This window comes from Pristiophorus japonicus, chromosome 13 (assembly GCF_044704955.1).
Source record: "Pristiophorus japonicus isolate sPriJap1 chromosome 13, sPriJap1.hap1, whole genome shotgun sequence".
NCBI classification, from domain to species: domain Eukaryota; kingdom Metazoa; phylum Chordata; class Chondrichthyes; family Pristiophoridae; genus Pristiophorus; species Pristiophorus japonicus.
This window is the reverse complement of record NC_091989.1, coordinates 142501530-142517968: the sequence shown is the minus strand read 5'-3', so window position 1 is coordinate 142517968 and position 16439 is coordinate 142501530. Positions and strand designations below refer to the sequence as shown.

General features: G+C 44.4%; 1 protein-coding gene across 1 annotated transcript in view; it reads right to left on the bottom strand.

The window, feature by feature from the left end:
• Positions 1 to 13730, bottom strand: part of pop4 (POP4 homolog, ribonuclease P/MRP subunit) — a 52628-nt gene extending 38898 nt beyond the window's left edge. The window contains exon 1 of the mRNA XM_070896957.1: positions 13646 to 13730. Coding sequence (XP_070753058.1) covers positions 13646 to 13715 — 70 coding nt within the window. The 5' untranslated portion in view covers positions 13716 to 13730. The remainder of the gene's footprint in view (positions 1 to 13645) is intronic.
• Between the last annotated feature and the right edge of the window lie 2709 nt (positions 13731 to 16439).

Here is a 16439-nt window from a genome sequence, read left to right as displayed (position 1 = left end):
GCCGTGGGTGGCATACATGGCCCGCAGGCTTTCAGTGGTGGCAGCGGACATGCTTGCCGACATTATCTCACATTCAATCCATTTGGAGTACACATCTACAACCACTAGGAACATTTTTCCCCAAAACGGGCCTGCATAGTTGACATGGACCATGGACCACGGTTTGGAGGGCCAGGACCATAAACTTAGTGGCACCTCCCTGGGTGCATTGCTTAACTGTGAACATGTATTACATTTGTACACACAGAACTCTAAGTCTGCATCGATACCGGGATCTGGCTATCGCTTTCATCATCACAATGCCTGGGTGGGTACTGTGGAGATCACTAATGAAAGTGTCCCTGCTCTTTTTTGGTATCACTACCCGATTGCCTGCCTGTATAGACATTTCATCTTTGTGCCGCTGGTACAGCTTTATTTCTTCCTGCATCTCTAATGGGACACTAGACCAACTCCCGTGGAGCACACAGTTTTTTACTAAGGACAGTAAGGGGTCCTGGCTCGTCCAGATTCTAATCTGTCGGGCGGTAACAGGTGATTGCTCACTCTCGAATGCTTCCATTACCATAACTAGATCTGCGGGCTGCGCCATCTCCACCCCTGTGGTGGGCAATGGCAGCCTACTGAGAGCATCGGCACAGTTTTCTGTGCCTGGCCTGTGGCGGATGGCGTAGTTGTATGTGGACAACGTGAGCGCCCATCTCTAGATGCGGGCCGATGCATTCGTATTTATCCCCTCACTTTCAGAAAAGAGGGATATCAGTGGCTTATGGTTGGTTTCCAATTCAAATTTGAGCCCAAACAGATACTGATGAATTTTCTTTACCCCATAAACACACACTTACACTTCTTTTTCAATCATGCTGTAGGCCCTCTCAGCCTTAGGCAGATTTCTGGATGCATAAGCAACCAGTTGCAATTTCCCAGGTTCATTAGTTTGTTGCAATACACACCCGACACTGTGTGATGACGCATCACATGCTAATACCAAACACTTACATGGATCATGCAACACAAGCAATTTGTTTGAGCATAACAGTTTTCTAGCTTTTACAAAGGCATTTTCTTGGCTTTTACCCCATACCCATTCATCTCCTTTATGCAGTAAAGCGTGCAGTGATTCTAACAGTGTGCTGAGACCCGGTAAGAAGTTACCAAAGTAGTTCAGGAGTCCTAGAAATAACCGCAGCTCCGTCACGTTCTGCGGTCTCGGTGCGTTCTCGATTGCTTCCGTCTTCGAATCGGTGGGCCTGATGCCGTTCGCCGCGATTCTTTTCCCCAGGAACTCCACTTCAGGCACTTGGAAAACGCACTTCGAGCGTTTTAACCTAAGCCCCACGCGATTAAGCCGACTAAGAAACTCCTCCAGGTTCTGCAGGTGCTCGACGGTGTCCCGACCTGTAACCATGATATCGCCCTGGAAGACCACGGTGCACGGGACTGACTTCAGTAAGCTTTCCATGTTTCTCTGGAATATCGCCACTGCTGATCGAATCCTAAACTGGCATCTGTTGTAAATGAAGAGACCTTTGCGCATGTTGATGCAGGTGGGGCCCTTCGATGATTCCTCCAGCTCCTGCATCATATAGGCCGAGATCAAGTCCAGCTTTGTGAACCTCTTTCCTCCTACCAGCATCGTAAATAGGTCGTCTGCCTTTGGTAGTGGATATTGATCCTGTAGGGAGAAACGATTGATAGTTATTTTGTAATCACCACAGATTCTGACGGTGCTGTCTCCCTTGAGGACTGGAACACTCGGACTGGCCCACTCGTTGAATTCAATCAGCGGAATGATGCCCTCTCGTTGCAGCCAGTCCAGCTCGATCTCCACCCTCTCTCTCATCATGTACGGTACTGCTCTCGCCTTGTGATGGATGGGTCGCACCCCCGGAATTAGGTGGATCTGCACTTTTGCTCCTTGGAACTTCCCGATGCCTGGTTCAACCAGCGAGGGGAACTTGTTTAGGACCTGGGCACATGAAGTGTCGTCGACGGGCGAGAGCGCTCAGATGTCGTCCCAGTTCCAGCGTATCTTCCCCAGCCAGCTCCTGCCGAGCAGCGTGGGGCCATCGCCCGGTACCACCCAGATTGGTAACTTGTGTACCGCTCCATCGTAGGAGACCTTTACAATAGCACTTCCGATTACGGGAATCAGTTCCTTTGTATAAGTTCTCAGTTTAGTGCGAATGGAAGTCAGGCTTTGCTGCACCATAATTTATTGAAAGTCTTTTTGCTCATAATGGACTGGCTCGCGCCTGTGTCCAGCTCCATTGACGCCGGGAGTCCATTTAATTCAACCTTCAACATTATCGGGGGACACTTTGTGGTAAATGTGTGCACCCCATATACCTCTGCCTCCTCGATCTGAGGCTCTGGTTCGTCATGAACCACCGTGGATCTGTCCTCCTCTGCAACATGGTGGTTTACAAGATTAAGAGGGTTTGCAGCTCGCGTGCACATACGTTGGAGGTATCCCGTTGTTCCACAGCCCTTGCAAACGTATCCTTTGAAGTGGCATGAATGGAAACGATGATCACCCCCGCAGCGCCAACAAGGTATTAATGGCCTAGCATTCATCACCCTTGATGGTGACTCTGAGAGATCTTCGGACATGCAGCTGCAGGCATGTGAGGCCTGCCCTGTATGTTACAATTCGAAAACAAGCGTACTTTGTTCACAGTACCTTGTAGCAGCACTCGTGTGCTGAGAAAGTTGCTTGGTATTGTCACTGGTGGCGATGAAAGCCTGGGCTATCGCTATGGCTTTACTCAAGGTTGGGGTTGCTACAGTCAAAAGTTTGCCAAGTATTTCTTCATGGCCAATGCCAAGTACAAAGAAGTCCCTGAGCATGTGCTCCAAATGTCCTTCAAATTCGCAATGTCCTGCAAGGCGTCTTAGCTCGGTGACATAGCTCACCACTTTCTGGCCTTCAGACCTCTTGTACGTGTAGAACCGGTACCTCGCCATCAGATCGCTTTCCTTCAGGTTAAGATGCTCCCGGACCAGTGTGCACAAATCATCATATGATTTCTCCGTGGGTTTCGCTGGAGCAAGCAAACTTTTCATGAGGCCATATGTTAGTGACCCGCAAACGGTGAGGAGGATCGCCCTTTGTTTGGCAGCGTTCGTTTCTCCTTCCAGCTCGTTGGCCATGAAGTATTGGTCGAGTCGCTCCACAAAGGTTTCCCAATCATCTCCCTCCGAAAATTTCTCCAGGATGCTCACTGTTCTCTGCATCATTGGGTTCGTCATCTGTATCTCGTCGCCAGTTGTTATGTCTTGAATAAAGAGTCTGACCAGATACTGTGAGCTCAAAGTAAAGTGTGACCGTAGTCTTTTATTACAGGTCTCCAGAGTGCCTCTCCAGCATGTGAGGCCTCCTTAAGTACAGGTGCTCCAAAGGGATTGAGGGATCCCTTGGGACTCCAGGGAATGAGCCCTCTGGTGGTTAAACAAGGTATTTACAGGTTAACATATATAACAGTGTTGTAGGGCACTTTCAAAGGTGAAGGCACCTGCAGAATGTATGTCTATATATGAGTAAAGATGGTTGCCAAGGATTCTGCAAAGCACTCGGGGTATTCAGCTAACCAAGTTGGCTAACTTTCTGGATAGCTGATGACACTGCAGTTCAGCAGAATGTCTTTAAATCAACAAACCCAGACAAGATGTCCTAGCAGAACACTGAACAAAGGAATCCCTGAAACAGGGTTAAGATAAGAAGTCCTAGGAACACACCAGACCCAAGGACAATAGATAAGGGTGGGCCTGACCACATCACGAGACCATGAGAAATTCTTAGCAAAAACATGAACTGATCATACAGCCCCCTTGATGCTTAGGGGTCAATTCCATTGGCCCAAAAGAAACCTGTATGTAATCTATAATTGTTGTGATTGGATTGTGTCCAGCCGAGATGGATTGAGTAATTGTAGCCAAGTGTTGTAAAACGTATAAGTATCGATGAATTTCTTTGTTCAGCGGAGAGTAGTGCCTGGTGTAACCCAGAGGCTTTCTCCCCGCTGGCGTAATAAAGGCCGTTTTGATGTTGGAACCGACCCTGAGTGTCGAGTGATTCTTCCTGGGAAACATTCGCGCTAACAAACAGTTATGATCTGAAATTGTGGAACTCGATGTTGAGTCCGGAAGGGGTCTTAAATGTACCTTTTGTCAGTTTGAACCTCTGTCTTTGTCCTACTAATAGTTTAGTTTGGAAGTATATTTCTAATTCTACTTTTTCCATATGTTTTTCATCTTACAGGTATTACCTAAATGAGATATTAGATGTCTCAGTTCAAGGTGTATCTGCTCATAACCTGACACTAGGGCACAGCCGCATGGCTCTCTGAACTGCTTTCAGAAACTAGATCTCTCCCTTGTGTCTTGGTGAGCAGAATTAGACACAGAACTGAAGATGTAGTTTAACCAGAGCAATGTACAGTTTGATACTTCTGTAGCTGTCAACTTGCTCAACCACTCCCTCACTTCCACTTTCAATACTCTTGTCTACAGTAAAACCCTGACTCTCTCCCACCCACCCTGTTCATTTTCATTCATCATGCTTTCTGCTTCCTAATGCAAGGCCATTTTCAATCCACCTAACCAATTTGCCATGAATGCTATTATTCTTAACTTTCTTTAAAAAATGCTTTCTGAAAATCTAATTAAGTTATACCCACTGGGTTGCTGTTATCCATTTGTTATATGCAATAAAGGTTCAAACTGAGTACTGTTTAACTAAGCAAGGTGCAACCTTGGCTCTACTTTATTTAGGCCCAAAGTGCCTGACTCTCAAAATGGCTGGCCTTTTATACCTGAGCAGCACCATGTGCGTGCTACTCAGTGGCCTCCAACAATGATGCCATCTGGTGGGTACAAACAGAATGTACATACATGACACCACTAGGTTAATTACCTCATCAAACAATACCACTATGAGACATGATCTACTGCTTCTAAATACATGCTTAGAGCTGCTCATTTCATCTGTATTCTGTAAATAAATATTGATAGCATCCTATATAATGCTGTCAAATATTAATGGTCATTAGGTCAGCATCTTTCTCATTTCTGATTTCCTCTCATTTCTGTTTTGAAGATCAGGATAACAGATGATTTTCTATCCTGTCTTTTTTAGTTACACCTGTGCTGAGCAAGCTCCTGAAACATATTAACCAGAGCCTTGCCCTCTATCATTTGGTTGAGGTTTCTTGGGTACACTGCATTGTAAACATTTAAAGATAAATTGTCTATCTTAAGTACTGCCAGAAAGGATGGCTGCATTTAAAGTAGATAAGTCACCAGGATTGGATGGGATGCATCCTAGGATGCTGAGGAAAGTAAAGGTGGAAATTGAAGAGGTATTGGACATAATCTTCCAATCCTCCTTGGATATGGGGATGATGCCAGAGGATTGGAGAATTGCAAATGTTACACCCTTGTTCAAAAAAGGGTGTAAGGATAAACCCAGCAACTAAACCCAGTCAGTTTAACCTCAATTGTGGGGAAGCTTTTAGAAATGATAATCCAGGACAAAATTAACAATCACTTAGACAAGCGTGGATTAATTAAGGAAAGCCAGCATGGATTTGTCAAAGGCAAATAGTATTTAACTAACTTGAATGAGTTTTTTGATTTCCAACAGGCATTTGATAAAGTGCCACATAATAGGTTTGCCAGCAAATTTGAAGCCCATGGAATAAAAGGGGCAGTGGTAGCATGTATACAAAATTGGCTCATTGACAGGAAGCAGAGGGTAGTGGTGAATGGTTGTTTTTTCAGACTGCAGGAAGGTATAAATTGGTCTTCTCCAGGGGTTGGTACTCGGACCTCTGCTGTTCTTGATATATATTAATGACTTGGACTTGGGTGCAAAGGGCACAATTTCAAAATTTGCAGATGACACAAAACTTGGAAGTACAGTGAACAGTAAAGGAGATAGTGATAGACTTCAAGAGGCTGGTGGAATGGGCAGACACATGGCAGATGAAATTTAACGCAGGAAAGTGCCAACTGATACAGTTTGGTAGGAAGAACAAGGAGAGGCAATACAAATTAAAAGGTAATATGTTAAAGTGGGTGCAGGAACAGAGAAACTTGGGGGTATATGCGCACAAATTGTTGAAGGTGGCAGGGCAGGTTGAGTAAGTGGTTAAAAAAGCATATGGGATCCTGAGCTTCATAAAGCGAGGAATAGAGTACAAAAGCAAGGAAGTTATGATGAACCTTTATAAAACACTGTTTTGGCCTCAACTGGAGGATTGTGTCCAATTCAGGGCACTGTACTGTCAGAAGGATCTGAAGGCCTTAGAAAGGGTGCAGAAAACCTTTACAAGAATGGTTCCAGGGATGTGGAATTTCAGTTACATTGATAGACTGGAGAAGCTGGGGTTAGTCTTCTTAGAGCAGAGAAGGTTGAGAGGAGATTTGACAGAGGTGTTCAAAATCATGAGGGGTCTGGACAGAGTAGATAGAGAGAAACTGTTCCCATTGGCAGAAGGGTCGAGAACTTTTGACAAGGTCCCGCACAAGAGATTGGTGTGCAAAATCAAAGCACATGGTATTGGGGGTAATATTCTGACGTGGATAGGGAACTGATTGGCAGACAGGAAGCAGAGAGTCGGGATAAACGGGTCCTTTTCAGAATGGCAGGCAGTGCCTAGTGGAGTGCCACAGGGCTCAGTGCTGGGACTCCAGCTCTTTACAATGTACATTAACGATTTAGATGAAGGAATAGAGTGTAATATATCCAAGTTTGCGGATGACACTAAACTGGATGGTGGTGTGAGCTGTGAGGAGGATGCTAAGAGGCTGCAGGGTGACTTGGACAGGTTAGGTGAGTGGGCAAATACATGGCAGATGCAGTATAATGTGGATAAATGTGAGGTTATCCATTTTGGGGCAAAAACACGAAGGCAGAATATTATCTGAATGGCAGCAGATTAGGAAAAGGGGAGGTGCAACGAGACCTGAGTGTCATGGTTCATCAGTCACTGAAAGTGGGCACGCAGGTACAGCAGGCGGTAAAGAAGGCAAATGGTATGTTGGCCTTCATAGCTAGGGGATTTGAATATAGAAGCAGGGAGGTCTTACTGCAGTTGTACAGGGCCTTAGTGAGGCTTCACCTGGAATATTGTGTTCAGTTTTAGTCTCCTAATCTGAGGAAGGACGTTCTTGCTATTGAGGGAGTGCAGCGAAGGTTCACCAGACTGATTCCAGGGATGGCTGGGCTGTCATATGAGGAGTGACTGGATCAACTGGGCCTTTATTCACTGGAGTTTAGAAGGATGAGAGGGGATCTCATAGAAATGTATAAGATTCTGATGGGACTGGACAGGATAGATGCAGGAAGAATGTTCCCGATGTTGGGGAAGTCCAGAACCAGGGGACATAGTCTTAGGATAAGGAGTAGGCCATTTAGGACTGAGATGAGGTTAAACTGTGAAATTCCCTGCCGCAGAGAGTTGTTGATGCCAGTTCACTGGATATATTCAAGAGGGAGTTAGATATGGCCCTTACGGTTAAGGGGATCAAGGGGTATGGAGAGAAAGCAGGAAAAGGGTACTGAAGGAATGATCAGCCATGATCTTATTGAATGGCGGTGCAGGCTTGAAGGGCCGAATGGCCTACTCCTGCACCTATTTTCTATGTTTCTATGTCTATGAACCAGAGCACACAGATTTAAGGTGATTGGCAGAAGAACCAAAGGCGACATGAGGAAAAACTTTTTTACGCAGTAAGTGGGATCTGGAATGCACTACCTGAAAGGGTGGAGGAGGCAGATTCAATTGTGGCTTTCAAAAGGAAATTGGTTAAGTACCTGAATGAAAAAAAAAATGCAGGGCTACGGGGAAAGGGCAGGCGAGTGGGACTAGCTGAAGTGCTCTTGCAGAGAGCTGGCACGGGTTCGACGGGCTGAACGGCCTGTCTGTGCTGTAACCATTCTATGATTCTATTTGCATGCCCAGAGCAGAGCCTTGTCTGGTAGGGGCACAGAAGAGCAGAAATTTCTCTTTAATATTTGAGTTTCTTGATGACACTTGCTTTATTGGTGTTAACCTGTGTTCAGATTTTTGTGCCAAAATGAATTTGTCCACAATTTTTATGTCTGAAGACTGATAGAAATCACTAGGACGGCGATCAGTGCAGTAAGAATGACAATTACTGTTAGAGTGCACTATTGACAATCATTGAAATAGGCATGTGTAATTAACAGGTATTTGTTGAATTCACAGAGATTCCTGCGTTGATCACAGGCACTCATGTCAGTGCTCTAGTCGCAGTTGTTCAAACAAAGATCAAATTTATACTCCTATATAGTCACAAAGATCATATGAACTACTGGGTAGTAACAGGGTTGAAATGTACTTTGGTAAAATTACAGTAATTAAATGGACAAGGACGCAACCATATTATGATCGTGGCTAGCTTGTGCTGCGGTACCCATTACGCCTGTTGCAGAATGAATTTATATTGGTTCTATCTTCACTTTTTCTATGGTTAACTAGTCATTGCAGGCTTCTGTTTACTGAACTGATAAATCATCTTGCAAGACAGTTTGTCAGACATCATCACCATTAAAATAACTAAATATTGGTTGTAATCACCATTACCATTTTGCACAGAAAATAGAAAATCTTGACATATTTGTGATATCAGCTGCAAAGGAGCTTTACGTACTTCGATATCTTTAAGTTGGCTGAATCCCATTGTAGAGCTCTCATTGCTGCAGACTTCAATCCATTACCATGACAAAATACGCATGCTAACGTGCTTTGAGAAACTCGAATGAAATTTACCGACTTCACCCAATAAATTAATAAAGTCAACAAATAATGTAAAATGTAAACAAAAAAGATCAGCTAAAGTTCCCCTCGCCACCCACCCAGCCTGGTCCAACCAGATTGTAGTAATTATTTAATGTTCTGAGGGAGGTGAGCAACCACAAATAAAACTTCCAAAAAGTCACATTGTTGTAAAATTGTTCTTTTAACTTCTGTCCGAAATCTAGGAAAACTCCAGTGAATGATGCATTCTTCAACCCAGTTGTATTCCACAGAGGGCACTTCCATGGTCGGAAAAGAACAGGAGCCATTTCATTCCATAGAGTAGTTACCACAGTGTGTGATACTTACAACCTTCTTTATCTTATAGAAACATTTAAAATAATGAAAGGGATAGACAAGATAGAGGCAGAGAGGTTGTTTCCACTGGTTGGGGAGACTAGAACTAGGGGGCACAGCCTCAAAATACGGGGGAGCCAATTTTAAACCGAGTTGAGAAGGAATTTCTTCTCCCAGAGGATTGTGAATCTGTGGAATTCTCTGCCCAAGGAAGCAGTTGAGGCTAGCTCATTGAATGTATTCATATCACAGATAGATAGATTTTTAACCAATAAGGGAATTAAGGGTTACGGGGAGCGGGCGGGTGAATGGAGCTGAGTCCACGGCCAGATCAGCCATGATCTTGTTGAATGGCGGAGCAGGCTTGAGGGGCTAGATGGCCTACTCCTGTTCCTAATTCTTATGTTCTTATGTTCAATCCAGATATTTATCCAGCTTTTTAAAAAGGAGATAATTAACATAGCATTAGCTCCCTTTGCTGGAAACTTGCATCATGCATTCACTGCTCTGTTGCATAATTTTCAGGACTGACAAACACTTAATGCATTCAGAATAGCATAAGGGAGATTGACAACATTGTGAGGGATGTGGAAAATGAATGAATAAAAGATGAATTTTAATTTGGATAAATGAAAAACAATGAACAAGAACCATTGGCACACACAAATGGAAAAGGGCAAAATAATTCGGAAAGGTAGAAAAGAAAAAGAGCTTTGGTGCAATTAATGACCGTTCTCTGAAAGTATCTAGTCAATGTAAAACTGTTCATAACAGTGGTAATTAGGAGCTGGAATGTTTCTCAGAAACATTTGAGCATATTTCAAAGGAGGTTATTTTAACCCAGGTTAATTCTTTGATAGGTCACACAATCATTTAAATACGATCCTATCTTCAAAAGGACTTTGGAGAGCATTCAAAGAAGAACAACTAAGATGATTCTGAGACTTATGAAGACAGCTTACAATTGAATATGTCTTTATTGGAGAAAGGAAGATTATGAGGAGTAATTAATCTTCATGAGAGGCAAAATGAACATGGCTATAAGCCATGATGGTAGAACTTAAGGATTTAATGCAAAATGAGCACGCTTCAAATCAAATTCAAGATTAGAAGAATTTTCTCCTATACCATACTGGAATGTGGATATGTAGAACAGACTCTCGCCCCAAGAAGATTACGCTTTGCTTAAAGACTTCTCTAAGCAGAGTGAGTAAAATGTTTGCTCAAGAAGAGTTTTGAAATTACTAAGCATAAACACAGACACAGGTAGTCCAATACTCCGCAGCGTATGATGGTTCAATTTAGGAGCGGCCTGTGAAATGCAACTGGACAGAGTTAGAAATGTGGGTGGCAAGACTTGATTAATAGTCTGAAGTCTTGCTCAACTAACTTTGGGCTCTGATAGACAATTAGCAACATTATTTCTTCTTGGAGATTTACTTATGGTTGATTGTGTCACTCAAGAGCTTTACTGGGTTGGGTAGGATCTATGATAGAGCAAATTGTACATGATCTGTGGCGAGAATGAACTTAATGGGCCATATGGCCTATTCTCGTTTAACAGTTTCTAACTCAATTGAAATTCACACTTCCATGCTGACTATTCATTATTATACTTTTGGTTTCCAGATGTTCTTCTATTTTCTCCTTTAGTGTGGATTCTATTACTTTTCCTGCAACTGATGTTAAGTTGACTGGTCTAGAATTCCTTGGACATGTTCTATCCCAATTCTTAAATATAGGTATTACGTTAGCTATACCCCAGTCCTCTAGCATTACACCTTGTTCTAACGAATTATTAAATATGTGTAGTAATGCCTCTGCTATCTCTTCCCTAGATTCTTTTAAAATGCATGGATGTAATCCATCCAGACCAGGGGATTTATCCTCTTTGAGTTTGATTAGTTCATTTAATATATGCATTCTTTTTATTTTAAATATACTTATCTCATTACTAATCTCATCATCCAATGACATGTCCACCTGTTCTATCTCCCTGGTAAATACTGAAGCAAAATCATTATTTAATATTTCTGCCACCTCTCTAGCGTTACCTGTGGTATTATCTTGTCTATCCCTTAATGGCCCTATTCCCATCCCAATCTTCCTTTTTTTATTGATGTGCCTGTAAAATATTTTACTATTTTGTTTTATGTTCCTTGATAATTTAATTTCAGAGTTCCTCTTTGCCTTCCTAATTGTTTTTGACTTATCTCTTAATCTTTTCATATCCTCCCTTATCATGCTCTCTATCTACTTAATGTATACATCTTTCCTGACCCTTATGGATTTATTCATCTATGGAGTCTCATTAGTGTTTAGTTTGTTCTTTCCTTTTAGCGGAATATATTGCTCCTGCACGAACATTACACTGCAGTGGACACTCAATTCACACACCAGTCTGTGATGATGTGGTGAGCTGAAACCTGTACTGAGATTGATTGTATTGTTAATACTTTGATCAGTTCTTTGAAGTATTATACAGTACTTCTAAACCAACTCTTAAGTATGGACCTTGCTTGCCATTTTAATGATCAAGTGAGTGACATTCAATCCGTAGCATTACACTGGTTTACAACAAGTGAATGAAAAGATTTGCAATTTAATCTAATAAATTGCAATAGAAATACGCATGGCTAGTCTGCAGCGAAAATTTAAATCAATTGAAAATCTGAATGCAATAAATGTCTAACTGTGCCAAACAATTACTTTTGTAATCAAATAGTCTAGTAGCTATTAAGATTTATTGAATATTTGGATAGATTAAACCAAGGCAAAATTGAAAAAATACAAAGAGTTGGGAAGCGCAGTCCTTTCACCTCGAGGTACAGTGACCAAATTCTAAATGGCGAAACTCTAGCTATTAATGGCTCTAGATTAAGCAAGTATAATAACACAGATCTCACTAAATTTGAGATTACAACAACAACAATGTGTATTTATATAGTGCCTTTAATGCTGTGAAACATCCCAAGGCGCTTCACAGGAGCATTATGAGATAAAAATTTGACACCAAGCTACATAAGTAGAAATTAGCACAGGTGAGCAAAAGGTTGGTAAAAGAGGTATCAGTTAAGGCCAGTTCTGACGAAGGGTCATCAACCTGAAACATTAAATCTGTTTCTCTCCACAGATGCTGCCTGACCCTCATTTTCTGTTTTTATTTCAGATTCCAGTATCTGCAGTATTTTGCTTTTGGATGTTTTAAGGAGCGTCTTGAAGGAGGAAAGCGAGGTAGAGAGGTGGAGAGGTTTAGGCAGGGCAGTCCAGAGCTTAGGGCCTAGGCAACAGAAGGCACGGCCATCATTGGTTGAGCGATTATAATCAGTGATGCTCAAGAGGACAGAATTAGAGGAGCGCAGATATCTCGGGGGGGGGGGGGGGGGGAGGTTGTAGGGCTGGAGGAGATTACAGAGATAGGGAGGGGTGAGGCCATGGAGGGATTTGAAAATAAGGATGTGTTATGTATTGTCCTTGTACATTAAATGTATAGTTACAATGGTGCACCACAAGGGGCACTGTGGTGGGAGACCCGAAAGTACCTGCGAGACAGAGTATAAAAGGCTGACCACCACACCTGAAGGGCACTCTGGAGTTACACAATAAAGGACCAAGGTCACAGCAGTTACTACAACACCAGACTGTGTGGAGTCAGTGATTTGAGTGCTACATACATTATAAATTGGCAACAAGAACACTGACGAGCTCTTCACACAACCATGGCTACCTTGGGCATGCTAAAGGATTTCACAGAGGATAATGACTGGAATGCCTTTATGGAAAGGCTCGAGTACTATTTTACAGCAAACGACCTGACAGGGGACACGACCGCACTGATAGAGAAGCGTAAGGCGATATTGCTGTCCAGTTGTGGCGAGAAGGTTTACCGTCTCGTCAGGGATTTGCTGGCACCCACGAACGCCAAGGACAAGTTATATGAGGAGCTGATTGAACTCATTCGTAACCAACTGAAACCGAAGGTGAGCATCCTCATGGCCGGGCACAAATTCTACCACCACTGCAGACCTGAGGGCCAGGATATTACAAAATATGCTGCGGACATCAGGAGACTTTCAGCACCGTGCGATTTTGGCACACATCTTAACGAGGCGTTGCGAGACGTCTTTGTTATGGGGATTGGACATGAGGGTCTCCTTCACAAGCTGCTATCTACTGAACCTACAGTCAGCCTGCAGCAAGCCATCAACATCAGCTGGGCATTTATGACCTCGACTTGCAGCACCAAGCAGATGATCCACACAGTCTCGAACCCGGCAGGTACTATTCACAGGATAGCGCCCGTCACAGACAAAACTGCAGAACATGGCTCTGCCCAGGGCAGAGAGCACGGACCTCAGGGTCCTGGAACTCAGAGTCTGCCAAGGGGGGCTAATCGAGTAGCACCATGCTGGTGCTGCAGAGGAAGCCATGGGGCTCACCGGTGCAGGTTTGCGGAGTATACGTGCAATACCTGCCACACGAAAGGCCACCTTCAGCGTATGTGCAAAAGAGACATGACTCACTGTGTGGCTGAGGAGATGGTAGATGATCTGCTATCCAGCGAGGAGCATTGCGGTTTGGCTCGACTGGCATCCCAGCCCCAGGTAGAAGAAGATGATGCGTTTGGACTGTACACGTGTACCGACGATTCGGCCCCAGTGATTATGGAAGTCAAGATTAACAGAGTCTCAATGAGTATGGAAGTGGACACTGGGTCGGGTCAGTTGCTGATGAAAGGAAACTTTTGATAAACTGTGGATCAACCCAGCTACACGACCCAAGCTGGTCCCGGTCACGGCGAAGCTGCGCACCTACACCAAGGAACTGATACCTGTTCTTGGCAGAGCGGATGTGCAGGTATCTCACGGTGGCGAGACGCACGGTTTACCTTTGTGGATCATTGCAGGCGATGGACTGATGCTACTCGGCAGGAGATGGATGGGGAAGGTCCGTGGGAGCTGGGAAGACTTCATTCCTCACAGACCGCTGTCCCCCGTGTTCACAGGCAGAGCAGGCCTCCACCTTCGGATCGGATGGCAGCGAAGGAAGCGTGTGTGGGGTTGGGCAGAGCAGTGGCGGCCATCGACTCTCCCCTGCAAAGTCTTAGAGTGAGAAAGAGGCGCTGGAACCAACAGCAGCACCGACCGAGCTGGAGAAGAGAGAGGGAGAGCAGGCAGCAGCTCGGTGGATTTCTGGTAGCGGCGGATCTCCCTCAGAACCAAGGTGCTGGGTCTGTAGCGATGAGGCTTCCTCACTCTGCCCGTGGCCGGAGCGCTCTGCTGGGCCGTTTTGGTCGCCAGCTGTTGAGAGAGGGAGAGCAGGCAGCAGCACAGCGACTTCAAGATGGAAGTGAGCCTCGTGGCAGCAGAGTTCTGCAGAGAGAGGCAGGCAGGCACCAGCAGAGCTCCTAAAATGGCAGCGCCCAGTAGAAACCTCGTGGAAAAATCAAAATGGCGTCTTAAAAGGGAAATGTACCCGAGAGTCTTAAAGGGGCCTTACATCTTTGGCGGTCCCCACAAAGAGACTTTTGTAAGGGCAAGAGTGAGTTAAAATGATTACCGTGATTTGTATGATGACGTGATTTATGACAAGAGTTAATATTTTGATGCTAAAATGATTACTGTGATTAAAATGATTGCGATGATTTGTGAAAAGAGTTAATATCATAATGCACGGTTAAAAGGGTTAATGGATCTGTGACTAACATGACTAATGGATTAATGCAATTTCTGATTTTATGTGATTTATGCAATTGTTCAGCGGCTGCAGACAAGCCGCAAAAGGCAACTATTTTCTGCGAACAGAGGCAATGCACCAGTTGCTATACCCTGTCTCAGCGCAGCCCATTACCTCGGGCAAAAAGGGGCAGTATGCCACCACCACACCTCACCCAGTGGAGTTGAGATTTAATAACTGTTCAGTGTACCTGCAACCTTTTGATATAACTCCAACGCATAGAAATGTACTGTCCATATGTACCTGCTTTCTACTGGAGATTATGTTTGTGTACTTGTATTACCCATGTAAGGACTGCTAATATCACATGCTTGCACCGATTGCAAGCATAATCTCTACATCGCGGGGAAGAGGGAAGTGGATGGTCGTGGACTCACACTCTCAAATCAACCAGGACGAACCAGGCCGAGGTTACCGGCAATTTGCTTTTGGAACTGGGGGGGCGGAAGTGTGATATTATGTATTGTCCATGTACATTAAATGTATAGTTACAATGGTGCGCCACAAGGGGCACTGTGGTGGGAGACCCGAAAGTACCTGCGAGACAGAGTATAAAAGGCTGACCACCACACCTGAAGGGCACTCTGGAATTTACAATAAAGGACCAAGGTCACAGCAGTTACTACAACACCACACTGTGTGGAGTCAGTGATTTGAGTGCTACATACATTACAGATGAGAATTTTGAAATTGAGAAGTTGCTTAACTGGAAACCAATGTAGGTCAGCGAGCACAGGGGTGATGGGTGAGCGGGACTTGGTGCTAGGACACAGGCAGCCGAATTTTGGATCACCCCTTGTCTACATAGGGTAGAATATGGGTGTCCAGCCAGGAGTGCGTTGGAATAGTCAAGTCTAGAGGTAACAAAGGCATGGATGAGGGCTTCAGCAGCGGATAAGCTGAGACAAGGGCGGAGACGGGCGATGTTACAAAGCTGGAAAGAGGTGGTCTTAGTTATACTGTGGATACGTGGTCGAAAGCTCATTTCAAATATGACACCAAGGTTGTGAACAGTCTGGTTCAGCCTCAGACAGACTTTGAGTAGAGGGATTGAGTCAGTGGCTCGGGAACAGAGTTTGTGGCGGGAACCGAAAACAATGGCTTTGGTCTTCCCAATATTCAATTGGAGAAAATTTCTGCTCATCCAAAGCTGGATGTCGGACCAGCAGTCTGACAATTTAGAGACCGTAGAGGGGTCGAGAGAAGTGATAGTGAGGTAAAGCTGGGTGTCATCAGCGTAAGTGTGGAAACTGACACTGTGTTTTCGTATGATGTCGCCAAGGGGCAACATGTAGATGAGAAATAGGAGGGGGCCAAGAATAGATCCTTGGGGGACATAAGCGGTAACGATATGGGGTGGGAGGAGTAGCTGTTGCAGGCGGTTCTCTGGCTATGATCAGATAGACAAGAATGGAACCAGGCAAGTGCAGTCCCACCCAGCTGGACGATGGTGGAGAGGCGTTGGAGAAGGATAGAGTGGCCAACTGTGTCAATGGCTGCTGACAAGTCAAGAAGGACGAGGAGGGATAGTTTGACTTTGTCACAGTCACAAAAGATGTCATTTGTGACTTTGATGAGAGC